This window comes from Eptesicus fuscus, chromosome 11, assembly GCF_027574615.1.
Source record: "Eptesicus fuscus isolate TK198812 chromosome 11, DD_ASM_mEF_20220401, whole genome shotgun sequence".
Taxonomy (NCBI): Eukaryota; Metazoa; Chordata; class Mammalia; order Chiroptera; family Vespertilionidae; genus Eptesicus; species Eptesicus fuscus.
In genome coordinates, this window is record NC_072483.1 from 1,438,442 (window position 1) to 1,459,700 (window position 21,259).

General features: G+C 52.5%; 1 protein-coding gene across 2 annotated transcripts in view; it reads left to right on the plus strand.

The window, feature by feature from the left end:
- ERCC3 (ERCC excision repair 3, TFIIH core complex helicase subunit) overlaps positions 1 to 21,259 on the plus strand; it is a 64,196-nt gene that overhangs the window by 25,479 nt on the left and 17,458 nt on the right. Inside the window, exons 11-15 of one of the 2 annotated variants that reach the window (XM_054722942.1) lie at positions 6,059 to 6,155; positions 7,202 to 7,319; positions 12,293 to 12,411; positions 14,215 to 14,367; positions 16,020 to 16,421. In XM_054722942.1, coding sequence (XP_054578917.1) covers positions 6,059 to 6,155; positions 7,202 to 7,319; positions 12,293 to 12,411; positions 14,215 to 14,367; positions 16,020 to 16,151 — 619 coding nt within the window. In that variant the 3' untranslated portion in view covers positions 16,152 to 16,421. Of the gene's footprint in view, positions 1 to 6,058; positions 6,156 to 7,201; positions 7,320 to 12,292; positions 12,412 to 14,214; positions 14,368 to 16,019; positions 16,422 to 21,259 lie in introns of those variants that run through there. The other variant, XM_054722941.1, reaches the window with a different exon arrangement.

Consider the following 21,259-nt stretch of genomic DNA (forward strand, 5'->3'; position numbering starts at 1 on the left):
CCCAGCAGGAGCTACAGCGAGAAATGTAGTTTTCTCCTCTTTGCTTGGGGGTTGGAGGTTTTGGAGCTGTCTGGCAAGAGCTGCAGTTTGTTAGGTTAAGCTGCGATAGGGCTGGCCATTTATATGCAAAAGCCGCTGTGTGGAGCTTGGGTGTGTTTGTAGATTGTGCAGGGCAGGGTCTCAGGGCGTCACTAGGCTTGGGTGTGGCAAACAGCGATGGCTGCCAGTCAGCCGTCTCTGCGTCTCTGCGTTTCCAAGTCCCCGTGTCCCGCGCTCCAGCGCAGTAAACAATGATTGCTGGGCGCACCTCTGCAAGAAAGTCACCCTCACTTTCCGACCCGATGGCAGACAGTCCAGCTTCTCCCAGAGGAGTTTGGGTCCCCAGCGTCTCCCCAGAAACTGGAGTTCAGAGTAATTGGGAGCTTGTCTCCCTTCGGGTTAAAAAAAAAGTAGAGCACCCAGTTGCCCGCCGCCAGCCCGATTCGCGCGCCTCCGTACCTCAGCTTTTCAGCGCTTGTGCACGTCTCAATGCTCTTTTCTCTTTCCTTCTAGTTGTAGAACTTCCACTCAGCCAGCTTTCCCATGGTTCTGGGTGATAGACGTTTTGTCTTTTAGTTGTAGTTTTGAAATTGTTGTGCGAGGCAGCAATTTAGGTGTTTACCTATGCCGCCATCTTGGTTTCCCTTGATTTTGTCTTTAACTCTTGGAATTTTAATCATTTTTTGGTGTGGGCCTCTTTGGGTTCCTCGTTTGGGTCTTTCATCAGGTAAGGGATGTTTTCTGTCATTATTTCTTTCCATTTATATAAAATATATATTATTGATTTCAGAGAGGAAGGGAGAGATAAGAAACATCAACGATAAGAAAGAATCATTGATCGGCTGTCTCCTGTACGCTTCTACTGGGGATTGAGCCCGAAACCTAGGCATGTGCTCTGACTCTAGGAACCAAACCGCAACCTCCTGGTTCATAGGTCAACCCTTAACCAATGAGCCATGGCACCTGAGCTCTGTCATTATTTCTTCAAATAGGTTTTCAGTATTTTGCTCTCTCTCTTCTCCTGGCACACCTATAATGTGAATGTTGGTACACTTAAAGTTGTCCCAGAGGCTCCTTACATTCTCTTCATATTCTTCTGATTTTTTTCTTTTTGCTCTCCTGAATAGGTGTTTTTTGATTCCTCATATTCTAAATTGTTGATTTGATTCTTGAAATCCTCTACTTTACTGATGAATCTGTAAACTTCTTTATTTTAGTTAGTGTATGCTTAATTTTTGACTATTCCTTTTTCATGTCTTTAACATTCTCACTAAAATCCTTGAAAGTCTCACTGGGTTCCTAGAAGCTCTCATTAAGATCCTTGAGTTACCTTATTACCATGGTTTTGAGCTCTGTATCCAGTAGTTTGCTTGTTTCCATTCCGTCATTTGTAACATGTTTCTTTTTCTCCACATTTTGGCTGCTTCCCTGTGTTTGTTTCTATGTATTAGGAAGAGCTGCTATGTCTCCTGGAATTGGTAGAGTGGCCTTGTGTAGTAGGTGTCCTGTAGGGCCCAGTGGCTCAGCCTCCCCAGTCACCTGAGCTGGGCACTCTGGGTGCACCCGTGTGGGCTGTGTGCACAGTTTTGTAGTTGAGCCTCAATTGCTGTTGGCATCTCTGGAAGGAGTTGACCTCGAGGCCAATTGGCTGCGAGGACCAGCTCTGACTACAGTGGGAGAGCTGCTGTGCAGGAGACACTCTTATGGGGCAGGACTTGCTTCAGTGGGCTTTGGTGCTCACTGAGTCTGCTCCTTGCATGTGTTGCTTGTGGATGTGTGGAGTTGTAATCTGCTGTGGTCTGAAGCTGTCCACCAGGTGCACTGGCTCTGGTGCCTCCAGGGAGGGGCAAAGTCAGCCACTGGCTGGGGCCACCTGACAGGAGCTACAGAGAGATCTGCAGATAGGCTTGGAAGTGCCCAGGTGAGGCCCAGCTGTGAAGCAAGGCAGGCTGGTGCTAGAGCTAGGTCTTGGGCTTTTTATTTATAGGTTTGGAGTACACTGACACCAGCTGCTGCTTGTTCAAGAGATTTTAGGAAAGTCTGAGGCCTGAGCCAGAACAGGCCATATGGAAAGCTGTTGCAAACAGCTTGGGTAGAGCTGCAGGTTGGAATGGGATGGATTCTCGGGGAATTACCAGGGTGGAGCAAACTGTGTGAGCCAGGCTGATGGAAAGTCAGATATGACTGCCAGTCAGCTCAGTGACAGGGGAGGTCCTAGCACAGGAGCAATGACCCCTGAAGGCACACCCTCCTCCCCCCTGCCTCTTTCTGAGACGAGGCCACTGCTGAGTTCCTTTCCTGATGCCAGACAATGCAATTCCTCCCCTTATGTGTCTGGATCCCCCAGTACCGCTGCCCGGTGCTGGAATCCAGAGGAAGTGGGGCCTTGTAAGTTCATGTGCTGGCCCTTTAAGAGGAACTGCCTGGGGCTCCAGCAGCTTCTGTGTCACTCAGCCACAATCCCCTCTGGTTTTTACAGCCCAACATTAAGGGACTTTTCCCAGCTCTGGAATCCTGGGCTGGGGGTCTGGTATGGAGCTAGGACTCCTTGCTCCTCAAGAGGTCTCTGCAGTGGAGAAATCCCTCCTGATTAAAAACATGCCACACCAGCCTGTTCTGCACCTCTGCCCCTCCTACCACTCTCGTTGTGCCTTCTTCACTTCCCTAGTGGTAGGACTTTCATTCAGCCAGATTTCAGGCCGTTCTGAATGATGGTGGTTCTGTTTTAGTTGTAATTTTGACATGGTATGAAGGCAGCGAGTACTGGAGGTTACCTATGCTGCCATCTTGGTTCTCCCCAAGGCGAGCCACCTTCAACTCTATTCTCCATATTTCTAAGTAATAATTTATATAGCAATTTCTTTATTATTAACTATAGAGATTGCCTGTTAACTTTCTAATATGTGTTTAGGACTTAGCTCTCTTGCATGTATTGCCCCCATTCTCGCAGTATGTTTGGTGTTAAGTTAGAATTCAGTGACTGACTGTATATGTATTGTTCAAGCCAAGGCACATAATAGTGTATTATGACTACATTATTTTTGTAAAAATATTTTTTTCTGCCCCAGCTGGTGTGGCTCAGTGGCTGAATGTCAACCCAGGAACCAAGAGCTCCCTGGTTCAATTCCTGGTCAGGGTTCAGGCCTGGGTTGTGGGCTTGATCCCCAAAGGGGAATGTGCAGGTGGCAGCCAATCAGTGATGCTTCTCTCTCATCAATATTTCTCAATCTCTTCTCTCTTCCTCTCTCTTTAAAAATCAATGTAAAACAAACAAAAAAACACTAAGACTTAAAAAATATTTTTTTTTCTGGAGTTAGTAATTACCTTGTCATTGCTTTAGTTTTTGTGTGTTTTTTTTTAAACATACTTAATTGTTCCTCTTCAGACCCCTCCTGCAACCATGAACCCTTCTCCACAGGGTCAGACACATTAGTACTTTCTAAATCTCTCTCCCTGGTGGGGTGCCTACCAGCATACCATTCTCTGACTAGAACAGCTGCTCGGCAGAGTCGTGGGCTCCCTCTGACAGCACCCTGTCCTTCCCTGACCGCTTCCCTGTGTGGGAGCCCCCTTTTCTGTATCGCAGGTCTCCTCTTTCTTGGTCACTCATTTTGAAGGAGCATGTCCTCCAGTAGATTTCTGAGGGAAGAAACATTTTTGAGTCTTTCCTTGCAAATTACTTATTCAGCTTTACACTTGACGAGTAGTTTGGCTGAGCCTCAGAATGTTAAAGGCAGGCTCAGTGTTGCTGGGGCTTCCATTGTGACTGCTGGGAAGCCTGGTGCCCTTCGGATCCCTCTCTGCACAGGATCTGCGGTAGTACCTGTTTCCTTCTCAGAAAGCTTTTAGAATCTTTTTTTGAGATTTCAAAACTGTATGTCTAGGGTGGTCATTTTCTTTCATTGTGATGGGCAGTCTTTAACCCTTTTTTGGTTAATCCTCACCTGAGACACATTGATTGGTTGCCTCCCGCACACCCCCCAACCTACCGGGCCTGGGGTTCGAACCTGCAACCCAGGTATGTGCCCTTGACCGGAATTGAACCTGTGACCCTTCAGTGCTTGGGGCCGATGCTCTAACCACTGAGCACCGGCCAGGGACATTAGACCTTTTTAATATGAAAACTCGTTTCAGTTTTGAGAATTTCTGTTTTTTTCTTTGTTAACTCATCTTCTCTGTTTTTTTCTGTTCTGTCTTTCCTTGAATCCCTGTTGTAAGATGTTAGATCTTTGAACAACTTCCCCAGTTCTCTTTTTTCTATTTTTTTCTCCCTTTGTCTGCCAGCCCTTCTGTTGAAGCATTTGTTAATTGGAGGGCAGCAGGTCATGGCTCTCTCAGGGATACTGGAAAGATCATTACAACTTTTACTTCCCTTTCTTGTGTACCTCTGGCCTTTAAGTATATGAAGTGCTTTTGCTTGTCTTGTTTTCTTGCTTTAAAATGATCGTGTGGGTCCTGGGCATGTGCTTAGGACTGAGGTGGGGCAGGGAGTCTCCGAGCTCTGGTTCATCCAGCCTCGCTAAGAAAGGAGTAGGTGTCCCTCAGCACTTTGCAGGAGAGACTGGGGTTGTTTGGTATATGAGGTGGGAATGACACCACTTTGGATTCTGACGGCTGGATCTGACTCCCAGCAGCTCCTCCTGTTAGCTGTGCCCCCTCAGGAGTGCTGTGTACCTCTCCTGGCCTCCTCTCGCTCTGTCACGTGGGCTCACCTACCACCCCCCGCCTCAGGATTCTTGTGCCCAGCATTAATCGGTGCTCGGCTTATGTGAGGGGCTCCTCTGCAGGCCGGCTCCCCTTCTGTTTCATTTCCTGTGTGGGGAGTCTTCAGAAACAGGGCTCGCCATCATGTGAGTAGTTTCTTACGATGGGGGAGGAGGAGAACCACGTAAAACTTGGGTGTTGAGAGACAGGTTCTGAAGAGGGGTTTTCCCAGCATGACACGCAGAGGCAAGAACCAGATTTGTGTGGTGCCTGAACACTCTTGTAGGACTGGCTTGCAGTGTTTGGGGTGAACCAAGGCCATCCACCCGGGTGTCCATCTGTCCCAGGCCCCAGCCCGCTTCCCCACGGCAAGGGTTTTGTGCTCTCAGGTACACCCATTCCTCGTTAGCAGCACAGGGCTGGGAAGCGTGTGGAGGGTCAGAAACGGTGCTTCCTGAGCCTCCATGTAATGGCCTGAGCGGTGCACGTTTACACTTGGGGTCAGCCTCTTCAGTCTCCTGCCCCTCAGTTCCTCATGTGTGAGCGGGGAACGTGAAGCGTACCTTTCACAGGCAGGACGGTCGGCAGGGATGTATGAATTTTTTTCAACATGGTGTCTTGCGTGGTGTTTGGTGTGTGGGGGACCTGTGTATCAGGTGTCGTCCTCGTAATCATCATCATCACTGTTATCACCCTGGGAAAGCCACAGAAACTAGGTCATCCCATGAATGGCATTGCCAGGTGCCAAGAGGTGATGGATGACCAGCGAGGCCGGCAGATACGGTTGTGCTCTTTGGCCAAGAACTGGGAATTAAATAGATGGGTTTTGAACTTGGTGTTGAAGGAGGTCAGTAGAGAAAAGTCTGGAAGGGGCTCTTTGCGCCTTTCTACCCCTTTCTTGGAGGAGAATGTCTGTGTCGTTAGGAAAAGGGTTGTTTCCAAGCTTTGGTTTGCAAATAGCATTGTTCCCTTTGCCGTCCCCATTGAGCTTCCTGAAATCCGGGGGTTCTCTTTGTATAGACACTGAACTTGGAGCTAGAGACCCAGTCCAAAAACAGGAAAAGGTAAAGAAGGGAATCCCAGGGAGAATGGTGACCTTGACCCTCACTCAGCGGTGAAGGGTGGCGCGTGTGTGTTTTGGAAGGGGGTGGGGAAGATGCATTGCCACTCATGTTAATGGGCCTCCTCCAGGCGTTCTTGGGTGGCCGGCCTCCTGGGGGAGAGTACTGGGCAGGAGCTCCTTTTCCCGCTCGTGTTTCTAGGATAACTGCGAGTGATTCTGTGGTCTTCCTAATATGGTCTTGTTCTTCTCTAGACCCTATATCTATGGTCCTACATCCCAGGGCGAAAGGATGCAGATCCTCCAGAATTTCAAGCACAACCCCAAAATCAACACCATCTTCATATCCAAGGTCTGTCTGTGTGGCATGCAGTGGTGGGAGGCCCTCGCAGCCCGAGGCCTGGGGGACACTGGTGATATCTGGGCAGTGAGGTGGTGTTGGTTGAAGGAACACCATGTGTTGGTTTTCCTTCCCGTGTGTCTGGGCAGTAAAGAAGCAGGTTTAGGATTTATGTATTATGCAGAATCTCTGAAGTCCTTCTGCTTGACTAAAGTTTTCCCATCTCTTTTTGGGATGCAGGAATTTTAAGTTGTATTTTCTTTATAAAAGGGAAAAAGTTCATGACCTCCTAGGGCAAAAGTAGGCATTTGGATGAGATTCTCTATGGAGTTGGCGGTTCCTACAGGTGCAGGTGGCCTTGGGCCTGGCTCCTGCTGTGCTGTGGTGGTTCTGAGCTTGTGTCGGCCAGGCTTGGGGATGGCTTTCATTTGCAGTTAGAAGCTGTGGCCCAGCTGTTTGGAACAGTCATTCAGATTAGAATAGACCCAGAACCCCCCCAAAATGAGATTTACCCATAAAAGTGACCTTGGCTGGGTCTGGAAGTACCAAACTTAGATGTCGGGGGAGGGGAGGGGAAAAGGGGGGATCTCTGTGGTTGTAGCCCCCAAACTGACACAGTTGCTCTGAATCAGAACCCAGCCATTAGGTTACCTGTCTGACACGTGCTGCTGGTCCCAGTGGCCTCCGTTTAGGAGTAAGAGTGTGGGTGGTTTGATGCAGACGTATTTCTGTAGCAAAAAATAAGAAGAGCAACTCACCGACAGTCTGTGTTGACAGGACCCTCTTGTCTTGTCTTGGTCTGTTAGCAGCCCACAGAGTGTGGCTGAGAGGATGGTGGTGCCTGTGGGTCCTGATGGGTAAGGGGTACAGCTCTCAGGAGCGTTCGCACTGGGTTCGAGGGGCTGCTGCATCTGAAGGGCCTGGCATAGAGAAGAGGGTCATGATTGCTTTTCTAGATTATCTGCAGAGCTTACTTAATGTGAGGCCAGTTTATGTTTTTCTCTTGTCGCCTCATATATGAAAACCTTCCCAGACACACAGCTGCTTCATTTCTGTAGGTGGGTGACACATCGTTTGATCTGCCAGAAGCAAATGTCCTCATTCAGATCTCCTCTCACGGTGGCTCCCGGCGGCAGGAGGCCCAGAGGCTAGGGCGAGTGCTCCGAGCCAAAAAAGGTAAAGGTGGTCTTTCCCTTCTGCTCTGGGAGGTCCCTCCTGAGCCACCGCAGATGGGAGGGGAGGGCTGAGCTGCTGTGCTTGTGTGATGGTGACCTGGTGCTCCTGGGCCAGGCATACTCTGAGGACGGCAGTCCCAAAGCGAGGACTGAGGGGTCCTTGGCCCTTGTTATTTGTCATGCATTGGGGCTGAGTATGTGGATGTTTTCCATGACAGCTGCCTGGAACTCACGCATACCCTCTAAATTGAACTCTTACACACGTAGATAGTAAGAGGAGCTAGGATGCAGTGCTTAAGGACGTAGACATAGAAGGGCAAAAGCGGAGCTCGACCGCCGGTGCAAGTGTCAGAGCTGCAAGTTGTCCCCTGAACCTCCAGTTAGGAGTAACCACAGGTTACTGAGCAGCCCCAGGTGGCCACTCCCTCCCAGTCTGTGATTGTGGTGCCCTGTGAAAGGGGAAGCGCAGGGCGTGGGTGCTCTGCTTGTTAATTGTGGGCGGTAACAGGCCTTGGACTTCGGTTGTGCTCAAGGAATCCACGTACTTAGGAGGCATCTGGACCGGTAGGAGGTTTGAAAATGACAAAACGGGTGGGCACATGGTGGAAGCGTGCTGTATCTGAATATGTTTAAGAAGTATAATTGATTGTGTTGAAAGTGGACAACAGGGCAAATTAGAAATAGCAAGCATGGACTTGAGCACAGGCCACCGTGTGGCCTTGGACAAGTAATTTGTCCCTCTGAGCCTTGATTTCCCCTCTAAAGTAGGAGGCACAACCTATGTTGCAGGACTATTATGAGGAGTGAGACTTACATAGCAGAGTATAGTAGGCTGTTGGACAAATTATAGCCTGACATGCATAATCTGATTAACATATGTTAAAGTAATTTATGACTTATTCCTTACTTTTCTCCACAAAAAAGAAACAATTGTAATTTGAAAACCCCTTTGAATTTGAATTAGAATTAAAAAAAAAATATAATATATATATATATATATATATATATATATATATATATATATATATATATTTGACTTATTTCCCAAGTATTACTCTGATACCAAAGACAGAAAAGGACACTATTGAAACGAAAATTACTGGCCAATATCCCTAATGAGTATAGATGCAAAAATTCTCATTAAAACACTAGCGAACTGAATGTTGGCAAACTAGCAATGGTGAAAGCTTGAAAGCTTTTCCTCTAAGATCAGGAACAAGACAGGGATGCCCATTCTCATCACTTTTATTCAGCATAGTGAAGGCCTAACCAAAGCAAGCAGGCAGGAAAAAAATAAAAGTCATCAGAATTGGAAAGGAAGAAGTAAAATTGTTTTTATTTGCAGATGACATGATTTCCAATAGAAAATCCTAAAGACTCCACCAAAAAAACTGTTCAGATCTAATCAATGAATTCAGTAAAGCTGCAGTTTATTAAAATGGTAACACATAAATATTAGCATACAAAAATCAGTGTTTCTCTATATTAACAATGAATTTTCTGAAAGAGAAATAAAGAAAATGATCCCATTTACAGTAGCATAAAAAAATAATAAAGTACTTAGGAATAAATTTAACCGTGGAGGTGAAAAGATCTCTACACTGAAAACTACAAGACATTGATGAAAGAAATTGAACACAAGTAAATGGAAAGATATCCTGTGTACATGGATTAGAAGGATTAATATTGTTAAAATTAATATTGTTAAGATGTGCTACTCAAAGCCACCTATAAATTCACTGTAAAATATCTATGAAGACGCCTATGTCATTTTTTACAGAATGAGAAAAAAATCCTAAAATTTATATGGAACCACAGAAGACCCTGAATAGCCAAAACAGTCCCAAGAAAGAGGAAAGGGGGGGGCATCACCCTATAGATTTCAAGCTATATTATAAAGCCAAAGTAATCAAAGCAGTGTGGCACTGGCACAGAAACACACAGACAGTGTTACAGAATCAAGAGCCCAGAAAGAAACTTGAGGGAATATGGTCAGCTAACATGTGACAAGGGGGCCGAGAATACTCAGCGGAGAGAAGAAGTTTCTTCAGTAAATGGTGCTGGGAAAATTGGATATTCACATGTAAAAGCATGAAACTAGACCCCATTCTCATACCACTTAGAAAATTAACTTGAAATGGATTAAAGGCTTAAATGTAAGACCAGAAAATGTAAAACTCATGCAGGAAAAAAACTCCTTGATGCGTGTCTGCACCATGATTTTTTGGATAAGACACCTGAAGCCGCAAGCAAAAATCAACAGCTGGCCCTGCTGCTCAGCAGGTAGGGTGCCAGCCCGTGCACCGCAGGGTCTCAGGTGCAGTTCCTGGTCAAAGGTTCGATCCCCGGCCCTGGTTGATGCGTGTGCGGGAGGCAGCCAATCACAGCCAATGTTTCCTTCTCCCCCCCCCCCCCCCACCTGCTCTCTAAAAGTCAATGGAAAACATATCCTCTGGTGAGGATTAAAATAAAAAGTTGAAATCACCTCAAACTAAAAAGTTTCTGCACAGTGAAAGAAATGTTCAGCAAACCTATGGCATAATCAGCAAAACTATGGAATTGGAGAAAATATTTGCAAATGATATCTTAAGAGGTTAATATGAAGACCTCATACAACTCAATAGCAAAAAGCCAAAATAAGCCCAATAAAGACATACAAATGGCTGACAGGTACGTGAAAGGATGCTCATCACTAATCATCAGGGAAAAGCAAAGCAAAACCACGGTGCCTGTTAGAATGGCTGTCATCAAAGAGACAGGAGAGAAATGGTGGCAAGGATGTGGGCAACAGGGCACCCCTGGTGCCTACTGTTAGTAGGATTGTAAATTGGTACAGCCCCCATGGGAAGCAGTATAAAGATTCCTCAGAACCTTAAAGGTAGAACTACCATGATATCCAGCAGTTCCACTTCTGGGTATATATCTGACAGAATTGAAAACAAAAGGTCCGAGGAAACCCCACCTCGTGTTGATTGCAGCATTGTTTACAATAGCCAAGACGGTATAATCGAAGTGCTCTGAGAGGTAATGTGTAAAGAGAATGTGGTACCATACATGCGAAGAGTGTTCTGTAAAGTCCTGCCATTTGCAACAACATGTTGGACTTTGAGGGCGTTATGCTAGGTGAAGTAAGTTAGAGAAAGACTAAACTGTATGATCTCACTTATATGCGAAATACAAACAAAAACCCAAACCAAACTCATAGAAAAAGAGTTCAAATTCAGGGGCAAGGGGTGGGGCTATTGGATGAAGGTGTTCAAAAGGATTACACTTCTAGTTATAAGTTACTGGGGATATAATGTACAATATGACTATAGTTATAAAAAAACATAAACTGGGCCACTTTAAAATGGAGTGGAGCTGCCATCCTGGGGAGCTGCCATCCTGGGGGAGCCGCCATCCTGGGGAGCCGCCATCCTGGGGGAGCCGCCATCCTGGGGGAGCCGCCATCCTGGGGAGCCGCCATCTGGAGGAGCCGCCATCCTGGGGGAGCTGCCATCCTGGGGGAGCCGCCATCCTGGAGGAGCCGCCATCCTGGGGGAGCCGCCGTCCTGGGGGAGCTGCCATCCTGGGGGAGCCGCCATCCTGGGGGAGCCACCGTCCTGGGGGAGCCGCCATCCTGGGGGAGCCACCATCCTAGAAGAGCTGCCATCCTGGGGGAGCCGCCATCCTGGGGGAGCCGCCATCCTGGGGGAGCTGCCTTACACATCGTCCTTCAAACCTCTGGATGTGAACGCAGGGCAGAGTGACCTGCGGGCTGGGCCCAGCAGCCCGGCCTCGGGAAGCACTGTGTGCAAGGATTCCCAGAGAGCAGGTGTCGTGAGCACCAGACTGAACACCGAGCACCTTGTCTAGAACCAGCGTCGCGGTGTTAGCTCGTCTGCCCCAGAGGAAAGCCTCCTCCTGGGCGCGGAGTCGTCCCTCCTCGATGAACACCTGGCCTGGGTCTCCTCATCAGACACTGTCTGGGCTCCTGCCTGAACATGTGCTTACCAAATAGCTTTTCTTTTTTATTTCAAATAAATTCTTGTTGCCTCTCACTTTGGCCTTTTATTATTTTACTAGAGGCCCAGTGCATGATTAAATCATGCACTTGTAGGGTCCCCTACACACTTTTGCTTTCGATCGCGGGGGAGCTGGGTGGCTGTCCGCTGGTGCACCAGCGCGGCGGAGGCTTCTGAAAGGCCTGGTGCACCAGCAGACAGGCACCCAGCTCCCCCGCTTTTGATGGTCCGTGGTGGGACGTGAGCTCGCTGCCCCAGAGGCCCCTTCTGTGCCGCAGCACAGCCATGGCGCAGACACTGAGCTCGTGCCGCGGCTGGCGACGCGAGCTCAGCGGCCCAGTTGACCACCCTGGCCACCCCGAGTCCCGCCCCCCGCGCCTCCTGGCCAATCATGGGCATAGCGAAGGTACGGTCAATTTGCATACTTGTCTATTAGGTAGGATTTTAAAATTTTGATTCTTTCACACTGGATGGCTCAATGTGTTCGCTGTTGTCTCTTTTTTAAAGTCATTGATATTTTAGAGAGAGGAGGGTGGGGGGGAGAGAGAGAAACATTGATCGATTGCCTCTCGTATTCAACCTGATGGGGTGTCGAACCCACAACCTGGGCATGTGCTCTGACTGGGTATCGAACTGCGACCTCTTAGTTCATGGGTCGACACTCAACCTTTGAGCCACACTGACGGGCTGTCTTATTATTGAGTTGTAATAGTTCTTTATGTAACCTAGATACAAGTCCTTTATCAGATATATACTTTGTAAACATTTCCTCCCATTCTGTGGGTTTTTTCAATTTTTTGATGGTGTTCTTTGAAGTGCAGAAGTGTTTAATTTTGATGAAGTCCCCATGCAAAATCAGGGCAGTCGCCCTGCCTGCAGAACTCTCCCACCGAATTGATTGCTTTTGAGCTCTGGACCCTGAGTTCCTGCGTGCTCACAGCTCATGTCCTTTCTCCTGCCCTCTCCCCAGGGATGGTTGCAGAGGAGTACAACGCCTTCTTCTACTCGCTGGTCTCCCAGGACACACAGGAAATGGCTTACTCAACCAAGCGGCAGAGGTTCTTGGTAGATCAGGGTTATAGCTTTAAGGTATGTTTCTATTTGGTCTTTGGTCAGAGCAGGACCACAGCTTTTCTGCACTCGGGCTTCTAGAAGTGGGGCCCTGTAGTCCCAGGGTGGAGCAGAGCTCAGGCGCGCTGCCAGGCTGGGCGCCCTCTGCAGACGCCCTCTGTGAATTGCAGGGGGCTGTGAGGGAACGTACTGCGTGGATCCCCTCCTGCCACCATCCCAGCGAATGGTCAAAGAACCTCTGAAGCAAGAAGCTGGAATCTGCTTAGTCACAATTTACAGTTGTCTTGTGCAAAGAACATTAGATGTTGGTGGGAAATGTGCAAGGCTGAGAGGACTTGAGGTGCTAAGAAACTGGCCCTAAGTATGTTAGTCTGAGCGCCGGGAGTTACTTTCTTAAGGGGCACTCCCTCCAGGTGCCTGGGGCAGCTCTTGCCATAGTCAGCTGGTGAGTCTGGGCCTCAGTGGGCCTCACAGACATGAGAGCCACCCGGTCTACTACAAACCAGGTATTTGAATAACTTGGGAAATTCTAAAGCTTTAGCTTTCATTTGCTGAGGCATTTTCTTTCCTGCTGACACAGATAGTAAGCTTTTATCAGGGGTTAGTGTCCCCGGAGGTTTTGTTTGAGGGGTGGGGAGGGAGATGCTGGGAGCAGGGGACTAAGAGGACCACTAGGACTTGGTGTACAGGCTTCCAGGGTCTTGACTTGAGAGACTACGGTGTGTTGACAAAGCTTCTGTTAGCAGCCTTAGACAAGAGGGTGGCGTGGTCTGACACCACCTCCCTTAGCCAGAGGCAGGGACACGCGGACGTGCCCTGCTGGGCTGGAGGACAGGGCTCCGGGAGCAGTTCTGAAGGCCTTGCAGCGTGGCCTTGGCTTATCTCGGGAAAGGTGCTGCTGACAGCATTCCTGCTCTGGTCCCTGGGCCAGGTGGGGTCGCAGCAGCACCGGCTCAGGAGCGCTCTGGGCTCTCTGACGGGTGCGCTTGACGAGAAGGCCCTGCCACGGGGTTGTCGGTGGTGGTGGCAGCTTCTCTGTGGGCCTCACCCTTGGTGCTGCGGGGTGAGCAGCCGGCCGGAGTTCCCAGAAGCGTGACTCGCGGGGCGGGCTGGCCAGCGCAGAGGGGCCCCATGTTGTGCTCCAGGTCGTGGTCACCGGGAGAGCCAGCCACATCCTTGCTTCTAGGCGTTTTCTTTTAATTAAAATTATAAGAAGAATCAGAGAGAGGAAAAAGGTTCCCTTTACATAATCAATCCAAGTTTTTTGCAGGGATAGGTAGGCCTTGTAGTAAGTTATCTGCAAAGAAATAAAAACCAGTTGCACCAGGCTGGCATCCTGCTCTTTGAAAAAATATCCTATAAATCTGTTCTCGACATTTTGTTATTTGTAAGTGCTCCCTCCTGCTGGGAGCCCTGGGTCCAAGCCAGGAGGTTGCAGCCCTTCTTGGGGGCCGGGGAGGAGGCAGCCACTGTGCCTGTCCGCTCTGGTCCCCTTCATCGCCTGCTGCAGGGGCTTTAAAATTGCCAAGGTCCTGCTGATCTGTAATGATCATTTAGCTGCCGTGGCTTGGGAGCAGATTTCTCTGGAATTTTCTTAGCATTTGTCTTGCAGTCATGGGTTACTCTCTGTTTTGAAGGTGACTCCTAAAGCTAGTCTCTGGACTGCCCAAGGAGCCCCACTGCTAGCCACCTGCTCTGGGGGGCGCTCCATGGCCTGGGGAGGGCAGTGACTGAGCAAGTGAGGCCAGCAGAAGGCGGGGGGTGGGGTGGGGATGAAGGAAGAGGAGATGGATGAGTCGCCTGCTGGTTTTGGCTTTGCAGGTGATCACAAAGCTTGCTGGCATGGAGGAGGAAGAGTTGGCATTTTCAACGAAAGAAGAACAGCAGCAGCTCTTACAGAAAGTCCTGGCCGCCACTGACCTGGACGCTGAGGAAGAGGTGGTGGCAGGAGAATTTGGCTCGAAGTCCAGCCAGGTGAGTGAGTGGGTGAGGTTCCAGGTGCCCATTCTCCGGAAGGAACGAGTGGTTAGACACACACGTACCCTCATGTGGGAATGTGCCTGTGCAGCTTTCTGAAAACGTGTAGAGAGGAGAATAGTAATGACTTGGTACCCTGTTGGTATGTCTCGTTCCTTCTTTTTAAAAAAATGTTTTTATTGATTTCAGAGAAGGAAGGGAGAGGAAGAGTGGGATGGAAACATCAGTGATGAGAGAGTTATTGATGGATCGGCTGCCTCCTGCAGGCCCCCCACTGGGGATTGAGCCCGAAACCTGGGCATGTGCCCTGACTGGGAATCAAACCGGTGACCTGGTTCATAGGTTGATGCTCAGCTACTGAGCCATGCTGGCTGGGCTGTATCATTCCTTCTGTACATACTGTTTTCATGGCTGAGCCCACAGTGGCTGTAATTGGTCTCTTGCTCTGTTCACAAAACAGCCTGGTGTGAACATTTGTTAGTGTTTTTATGTTGGAGCCCAGGATGGCAAGCCTGGCCCCAGGTCTCACCAGGGTGGCTGCGCCCAGGAGTGTGACAGGCGGGGACGCCACTCTGGGCCTTGGGCAAGTCACTCGTCACTCGTTTCCTCCTCAGCCACGGAGCTGAGCCTTCCAGCCTGTCAGACAGTCTGAGGACCAGCTCGTGTAGTTTCAGTACTTACTTTGAAAAAAAGTAGGTTCGGAAAAGACTCAACGTTTTATTTTGCCAATACTTATTGAATGCCTACTGTGTGTCAGGCAAATATAGGGCGTAATAGATGAAAGTATCATTATGGAAAATTCTTAATCAGGCCCTGCAAGGCGAGAAATGTGAGTTGGTGCTTTTGAAAGTAAACTGGAATTAGAGCCGAAAGGTGAGCAACGGTTGGAACAAGGAAAGGGAGAAGCCGCGTCACCTGGGGGCAGGGGTGCTGCCCTCCCTGCAGCCCGAGACCCTTTCCCCTGGGGCTGAGCTGGGGCTGGATCTCGGGACCCTGCAGGGAAGCCCTGGGAAGCGTCTTGCGTCTGACCGAGTGAGTCCACCTACAGTGGGCCCCTGCGGCCACGCTGCTGGAGGCGCTGGCCGGGCCTGTCTCCTTGGCTGTGATGCCCACGGGTGGCCGGGCTCTGGGTGTCTGTTCATTCCACCCAGGCCTGGCAAGTGTGTTGTCCCCCTGGAAGTGACGTCACTGGCGCAGGCTTTCGTGTGTGCCCAGGGTCACGTGTTGCGTAGAGCCAGGCTCGGCACAGGGCCCTGGCTTTCCACTCGCTTACAGCCTCATGGCGGGGCCTTAGGGAATTTTGAGGGACGTCTGCCCTCACTGTTAGAAAATTCTCTTCAGAACGTGTCGTGAAGAGAGGCAGGGCAGCGTCGGGGTGAGTAAGGGACTCCGCAGCCAGCCTGCCTGTGTGCCAGTCCTGCCCCTTCGAGAGCTGACTGCTCGCCTACAAGCTACTTAACCTCTGCGTCGGCCCCTCCTCTTAACGCGGGGGTGGTGAAGGCGTGAGCTGGGTAAGTGAAAACTTGCCACCGCCTGCGTACCGCTTAGAACCACGCCTGAGACGTGGGGAGTGGGTCGGTAGATGTGGTGTTACAAGTAATGAGTCGTTAAACGGAAACACTGTATCAGCTGTGGTAAATGTCCCCCAGGTGTCCCGGCGCTGTGGGACCATGAGCTCCATGTCTGGGGCGGACGACACCGTGTACATGGAGTACCACTCGGCGCGGAGCAAGGCCGCCAGCAAGCACGTGCACCCGCTGTTCAAGCGCTTCCGCAAGTGAGGCGGGCCGGCGGCGAAGCGGCTCTCCTCCGGCCTTGGCCAGGCTGATGTCGGTTTAGGGTCTGACTGTTGAAGAAAATGCGTAAGAACGTGGGTCTGTCTTCATGCATTAGTCCAGGGTTTAAAAAAGTAGAGGACTCTATTTTTATGGTCTTTTCAGACCACTTTTCAAACTTGTTGGGGAGTGGTTGTTCCCGTATATGAAATTTGCAATATTTAAGGTATACTTTCCTTACTGTTCTCTTGAATAAACAAATGGACCATTGAACCACTCTTCGCTATGGATGTCCTTATTCTTGTCAGAGGCACGGGTCACGTCTGGGTGCTAGCCCTCCATCGAGGCCACCCTTGTGGCAGGCAGAGCAGTGAGGTGGAGCCCTTCCCAGGGAGCTGCTGAAGTGTTGGGGGACGGGGTACAGGGAAGAGCTTGAACAGCTTGCGTGCTGCCTGTTCCTGCTGAGCCCTGGGGGGTTCCACAGAGGGCACTCCGGGTAGGTCCTCTAGGTGCCCGAAGGCCATCCATCACCCGTGGGAAGCACAGTGCACTCAGCTCCTGATGGCGGATCTCTTATTCTCCCCAGGTGCATTTCTGGTACTTCCGGGAGGCTGGATTCCTCTTTTAATAGCAGCTGAGTTCCTTGAGCCTTTAGGAGCTAGTTCCTTTATTCTGAACAGATGGGCTTTTTTTCTCTTGCTCCTGGTATGAAAGAAAAGGTGTTAAGGAAAAGACAAGGCAGAATTGCTCCCTAAAAGACGGCGCACACAGGCATCGGTCAGGAAGGAAACTCCTTCTAATGTGCAGCAGCATTCCCGTGGGGTGTGCCGAGAGCCTGTGCCAGTGGCAGCCCCGACCTTGCGTCAGCATCTGCTCCCCAGCCTCCTGCCCTCACTCCACAGGCTGCCCGTGAATCCCCAGCCTCCTGCCCTCACTCCACAGGCTGCCTGTGAATCCCCAGCCTCCTGCCCTCACTCCACAGGCTGCCTGTGAATCTCCAGCCTCCTGCCCTCACTCCATAGGCTGCCTGTGAATCCCCAGCCTCCTGCCCTCACTCCACAGGCTGCCCCCACTCCACAGGCTGCCCCCACTCCACAGGCTGCCCTCACTCCACAGGCTGCCCTCACTCCACAGGCTGCCCTCACTCCACAGGCTGCCCTCACTCCACAGGCTGCCCTCACTCCACAGGCTGCCCTCACTCCACAGGCTGCCCTCACTCCACAGGCTGCCCTCACTCCACAGGCTGCCCCCACTCCACAGGCTGCCCCCACTCCACAGGCTGCCCCCACTCCACAGGCTGCCTGTGAATCCCCATCCTCCTGCCCTCACTCCACAGGCTGCCTGTGAATCCCCATCCTCCTGCCCTCACTCCACAGGCTGCCCCCACTCCACAGGCTGCCCCCACTCCACAGGCTGCCCTCACTCCACAGGCTGCCCTCACTCCACAGGCTGCCCTCACTCCACAGGCTGCCCTCACTCCACAGGCTGCCCCCACTCCACAGGCTGCCTGTGAATCCCCAGCCTCCTGCCCTCACTCCACAGGCTGCCCCCACTCCACAGGCTGCCCCCACTCCACAGGCTGCCCTCACTCCACAGGCTGCCCCCACTCCACAGGCTGCCCCCACTCCACAGGCTGCCCCCACTCCACAGGCTGCCCCCACTCCACAGGCTGCCCTCACTCCACAGGCTGCCCCCACTCCACAGGCTGCCCTCACTCCACAGGCTGCCTGTGAATCCCCAGCCTCCTGCCCTCACTCCACAGGCTGCCCTCACTCCACAGGCTGCCCCCACTCCACAGGCTGCCCCCACTCCACAGGCTGCCTGTGAATCCCCAGCCTCCTGCCCTCACTCCACAGGCTGCCTGTGAATCTCCAGCCTCCTGCCCTCACTCCATAGGCTGCCTGTGAATCCCCAGCCTCCTGCCCTCACTCCACAGGCTGCCCTCACTCCACAGGCTGCCTGTGAATCCCCAGCCTCCTGCCCTCACTCCACAGGCTGCCCTCACTCCACAGGCTGCCCTCACTCCACAGGCTGCCCTCACTCCACAGGCTGCCCTCACTCCACAGGCTGCCCCCACTCCATAGGCTGCCTGTGAATCCCCAGCCTCCTGCCCTCACTCCACAGGCTGCCTGTGAATCCCCAGCCTCCTGCCCTCACTCCATAGGCTGCCTGTGAATCCCCAGCCTCCTGCCCTCACTCCACAGGCTGCCTGTGAATCCCCAGCCTCCTGCCCTCACTCCACAGGCTGCCTGTGAATCCCCAGCCTCCTGCCCTCACTCCACAGGCTGCCTTCACTCCACAGGCTGCCTGTGAATCCCCAGCCTCCTGCCCTCACTCCACAGGCTGCCCTCACTCCACAGGCTGCCCTCACTCCACAGGCTGCCCTCACTCCACAGGCTGCCCTCACTCCACAGGCTGCCCCCACTCCACAGGCTGCCCCCACTCCACAGGCTGCCCTCACTCCACAGGCTGCCCTCACTCCACAGGCTGCCCCCACTCCACAGGCTGCCCTCACTCCACAGGCTGCCTGTGAATCCCCAGCCTCCTGCCCTCACTCCACAGGCTTCCTGTGAGTCCCCAGCCTCCTGCCCTCACTCCACAGGCTGCCTGTGAATCCCCAGCCTCCTGCCCCCACTCCACAGGCTGCCCTCACTCCACAGGCTGCCCCCACTCCACAGGCTGCCCCCACTCCACAGGCTGCCCCCACTCCACAGGCTGCCCCCACTCCACAGGCTGCCCCCACTCCACAGGCTGCCCTCACTCCACAGGCTGCCCTCACTCCACAGGCTGCCCTCACTCCACAGGCTGCCCCCACTCCACAGGCTGCCCTCACTCCACAGGCTGCCTGTGAGTCCCCAGCCTCCTGCCCTCACTCCACAGGCTGCCTGTGAATCCCCAGCCTCCTGCCCCCACTCCACAGGCTGCCCTCACTCCACAGGCTGCCCCCACTCCACAGGCTGCCCCCACTCCACAGGCTGCCCCCACTCCACAGGCTGCCCTCACTCCACAGGCTGCCCTCACTCCACAGGCTGCCCTCACTCCACAGGCTGCCCCCACTCCACAGGCTGCCCTCACTCCACAGGCTGCCTGTGAATCCCCAGCCTCCTGCCCTCACTCCACAGGCTGCCTGTGAATCCCCAGCCTCCTGCCCTCACTCCACAGGCTGCCTGTGAATCCCCAGCCTCCTGCCCCCACTCCACAGGCTGCCCTCACTCCACAGGCTGCCCTCACTCCACAGGCTGCCCCCACTCCACAGGCTGCCCTCACTCCACAGGCTGCCCTCACTCCACAGGCTGCCCCCACTCCACAGGCTGCCCTCACTCCACAGGCTGCCTGTGAATCCCCAGCCTCCTGCCCCCACTCCACAGGCTGCCCTCACTCCACAGGCTGCCCCCACTCCACAGGCTGCCCCCACTCCACAGGCTGCCCCCACTCCACAGGCTGCCCTCACTCCACAGGCTGCCCCCACTCCACAGGCTGCCCCCACTCCACAGGCTGCCCCCACTCCACAGGCTGCCCTCACTCCACAGGCTGCCCCCACTCCACAGGCTGCCCTCACTCCACAGGCTGCCTGTGAATCCCCAGCCTCCTGCCCCCACTCCACAGGCTGCCCTCACTCCACAGGCTGCCCCCACTCCACAGGCTGCCCCCACTCCACAGGCTGCCCCCACTCCACAGGCTGCCCTCACTCCACAGGCTGCCCCCACTCCACAGGCTGCCCTCACTCCACAGGCTGCCTGTGAATCCCCAGCCTCCTGCCCTCACTCCACAGGCTGCCTGTGAATCCCCAGCCTCCTGCCCTCACTCCACAGGCTGCTCCGCGAAAGTGCAAACCCTGGAGATGGCCCTGAGCAGTTGTACCCGAGGCCTGTGCCAAGGCCTGCAGACCTGCCTGTCCCTCCCCAGTGGGCGGGCACCGGCTGCTTCCTTCTTCCCTAATCTAACGTTGAATTTTAACTGAGCTTTGTGACCTTGAAAAGCAGGGGCGTCAAATCCCCATTTTCTGTGTTCTGGAAAACCGTTTGTGCAGAGAGCCGCCTTCCCATATGATTAGATAAGAGCCATGGGTGCCCCTGGACTGCCTGTGATAAGCCCGGACACAATACCCATCCGTTGCCTCAAACGATCAGTTGACTTGTCTCCCCACTGATCAATTGGAACAAAATGCTTATTACCCAAACCTTGGTTTTTTTAGGCTTCTCCTTCCGCCTGGCCCCAGGGTTTCGGCCCCCCTTGCTGACAGCCCCTCCCGAGAACAGGCTGACTCGTAAACTGACTGGCGGTGCCTCCCCGGCGGTCCTCCTTCCTGACACGCTTCCTCCTCGTTTCCTCCTCCCGGTAGGACTCGGCCTAACCCTTAAGACTAGGTCTCCCAGTCGGCGTGTTCTCCCTTGTGCAATAGCTGCCCCACCCCCTTTGAAATAATTCTTTCACATCAAGTCTCTTTTACCAAGTCTGGGTTTGTTTTTTATTTGACTCCATGTAACAAATGCCTGTTTATTCTCTGAAAGGAAGCTGAGAGCATCCCCAGGAAGCTCGCTCCTGCTCCTACCGCTGAGAGTATCCCCTGCTGTGCTATGTCCTTCCTGCTCTCTCCCTCTTTCGTTTTTCACGTGTGTATCTTCTCAGTTTGAGTTTTATCCCTACCCCGATAGCTGGCATATAGTAGCTACCCAGTGATTATTCAGTTGGACACTTTGCAAAGCTTATGGACTTGAACCCAGTAGCCTCGCCTGTCTGTGCCTTAGGAAGGCTGAGTGAGATGTCCACTGGTGACAGTCTACCCCGGGATCAGCCCTCACATCCAGCGGCAGGGGGTTCGCAAGAACAAGACCAAAATCGGAGAGCTGCACAAGGGGCTGTAGAGGTTTGCGCAGGGCCCCTCGAGTCCCCCTGAGCACTGGTGAGCATGCCCAGGAGGGAGCTGCCTCAGTGGGAAGGAGCCACAGGACAAGGTTAGGGAGAGCTTACCCAGGGTTGGACTGCGGAACAGGAAGGCCGTGCCCACGGTGTGCTGATTTAAGAATCGGGAGCGATATCTCCGCTGAGGAGTCTCCCCTGAGGAGTGAGGTGTCCCAGGCCCACACTGAGCTGCTCAGCCCAGAGCTCCAGTG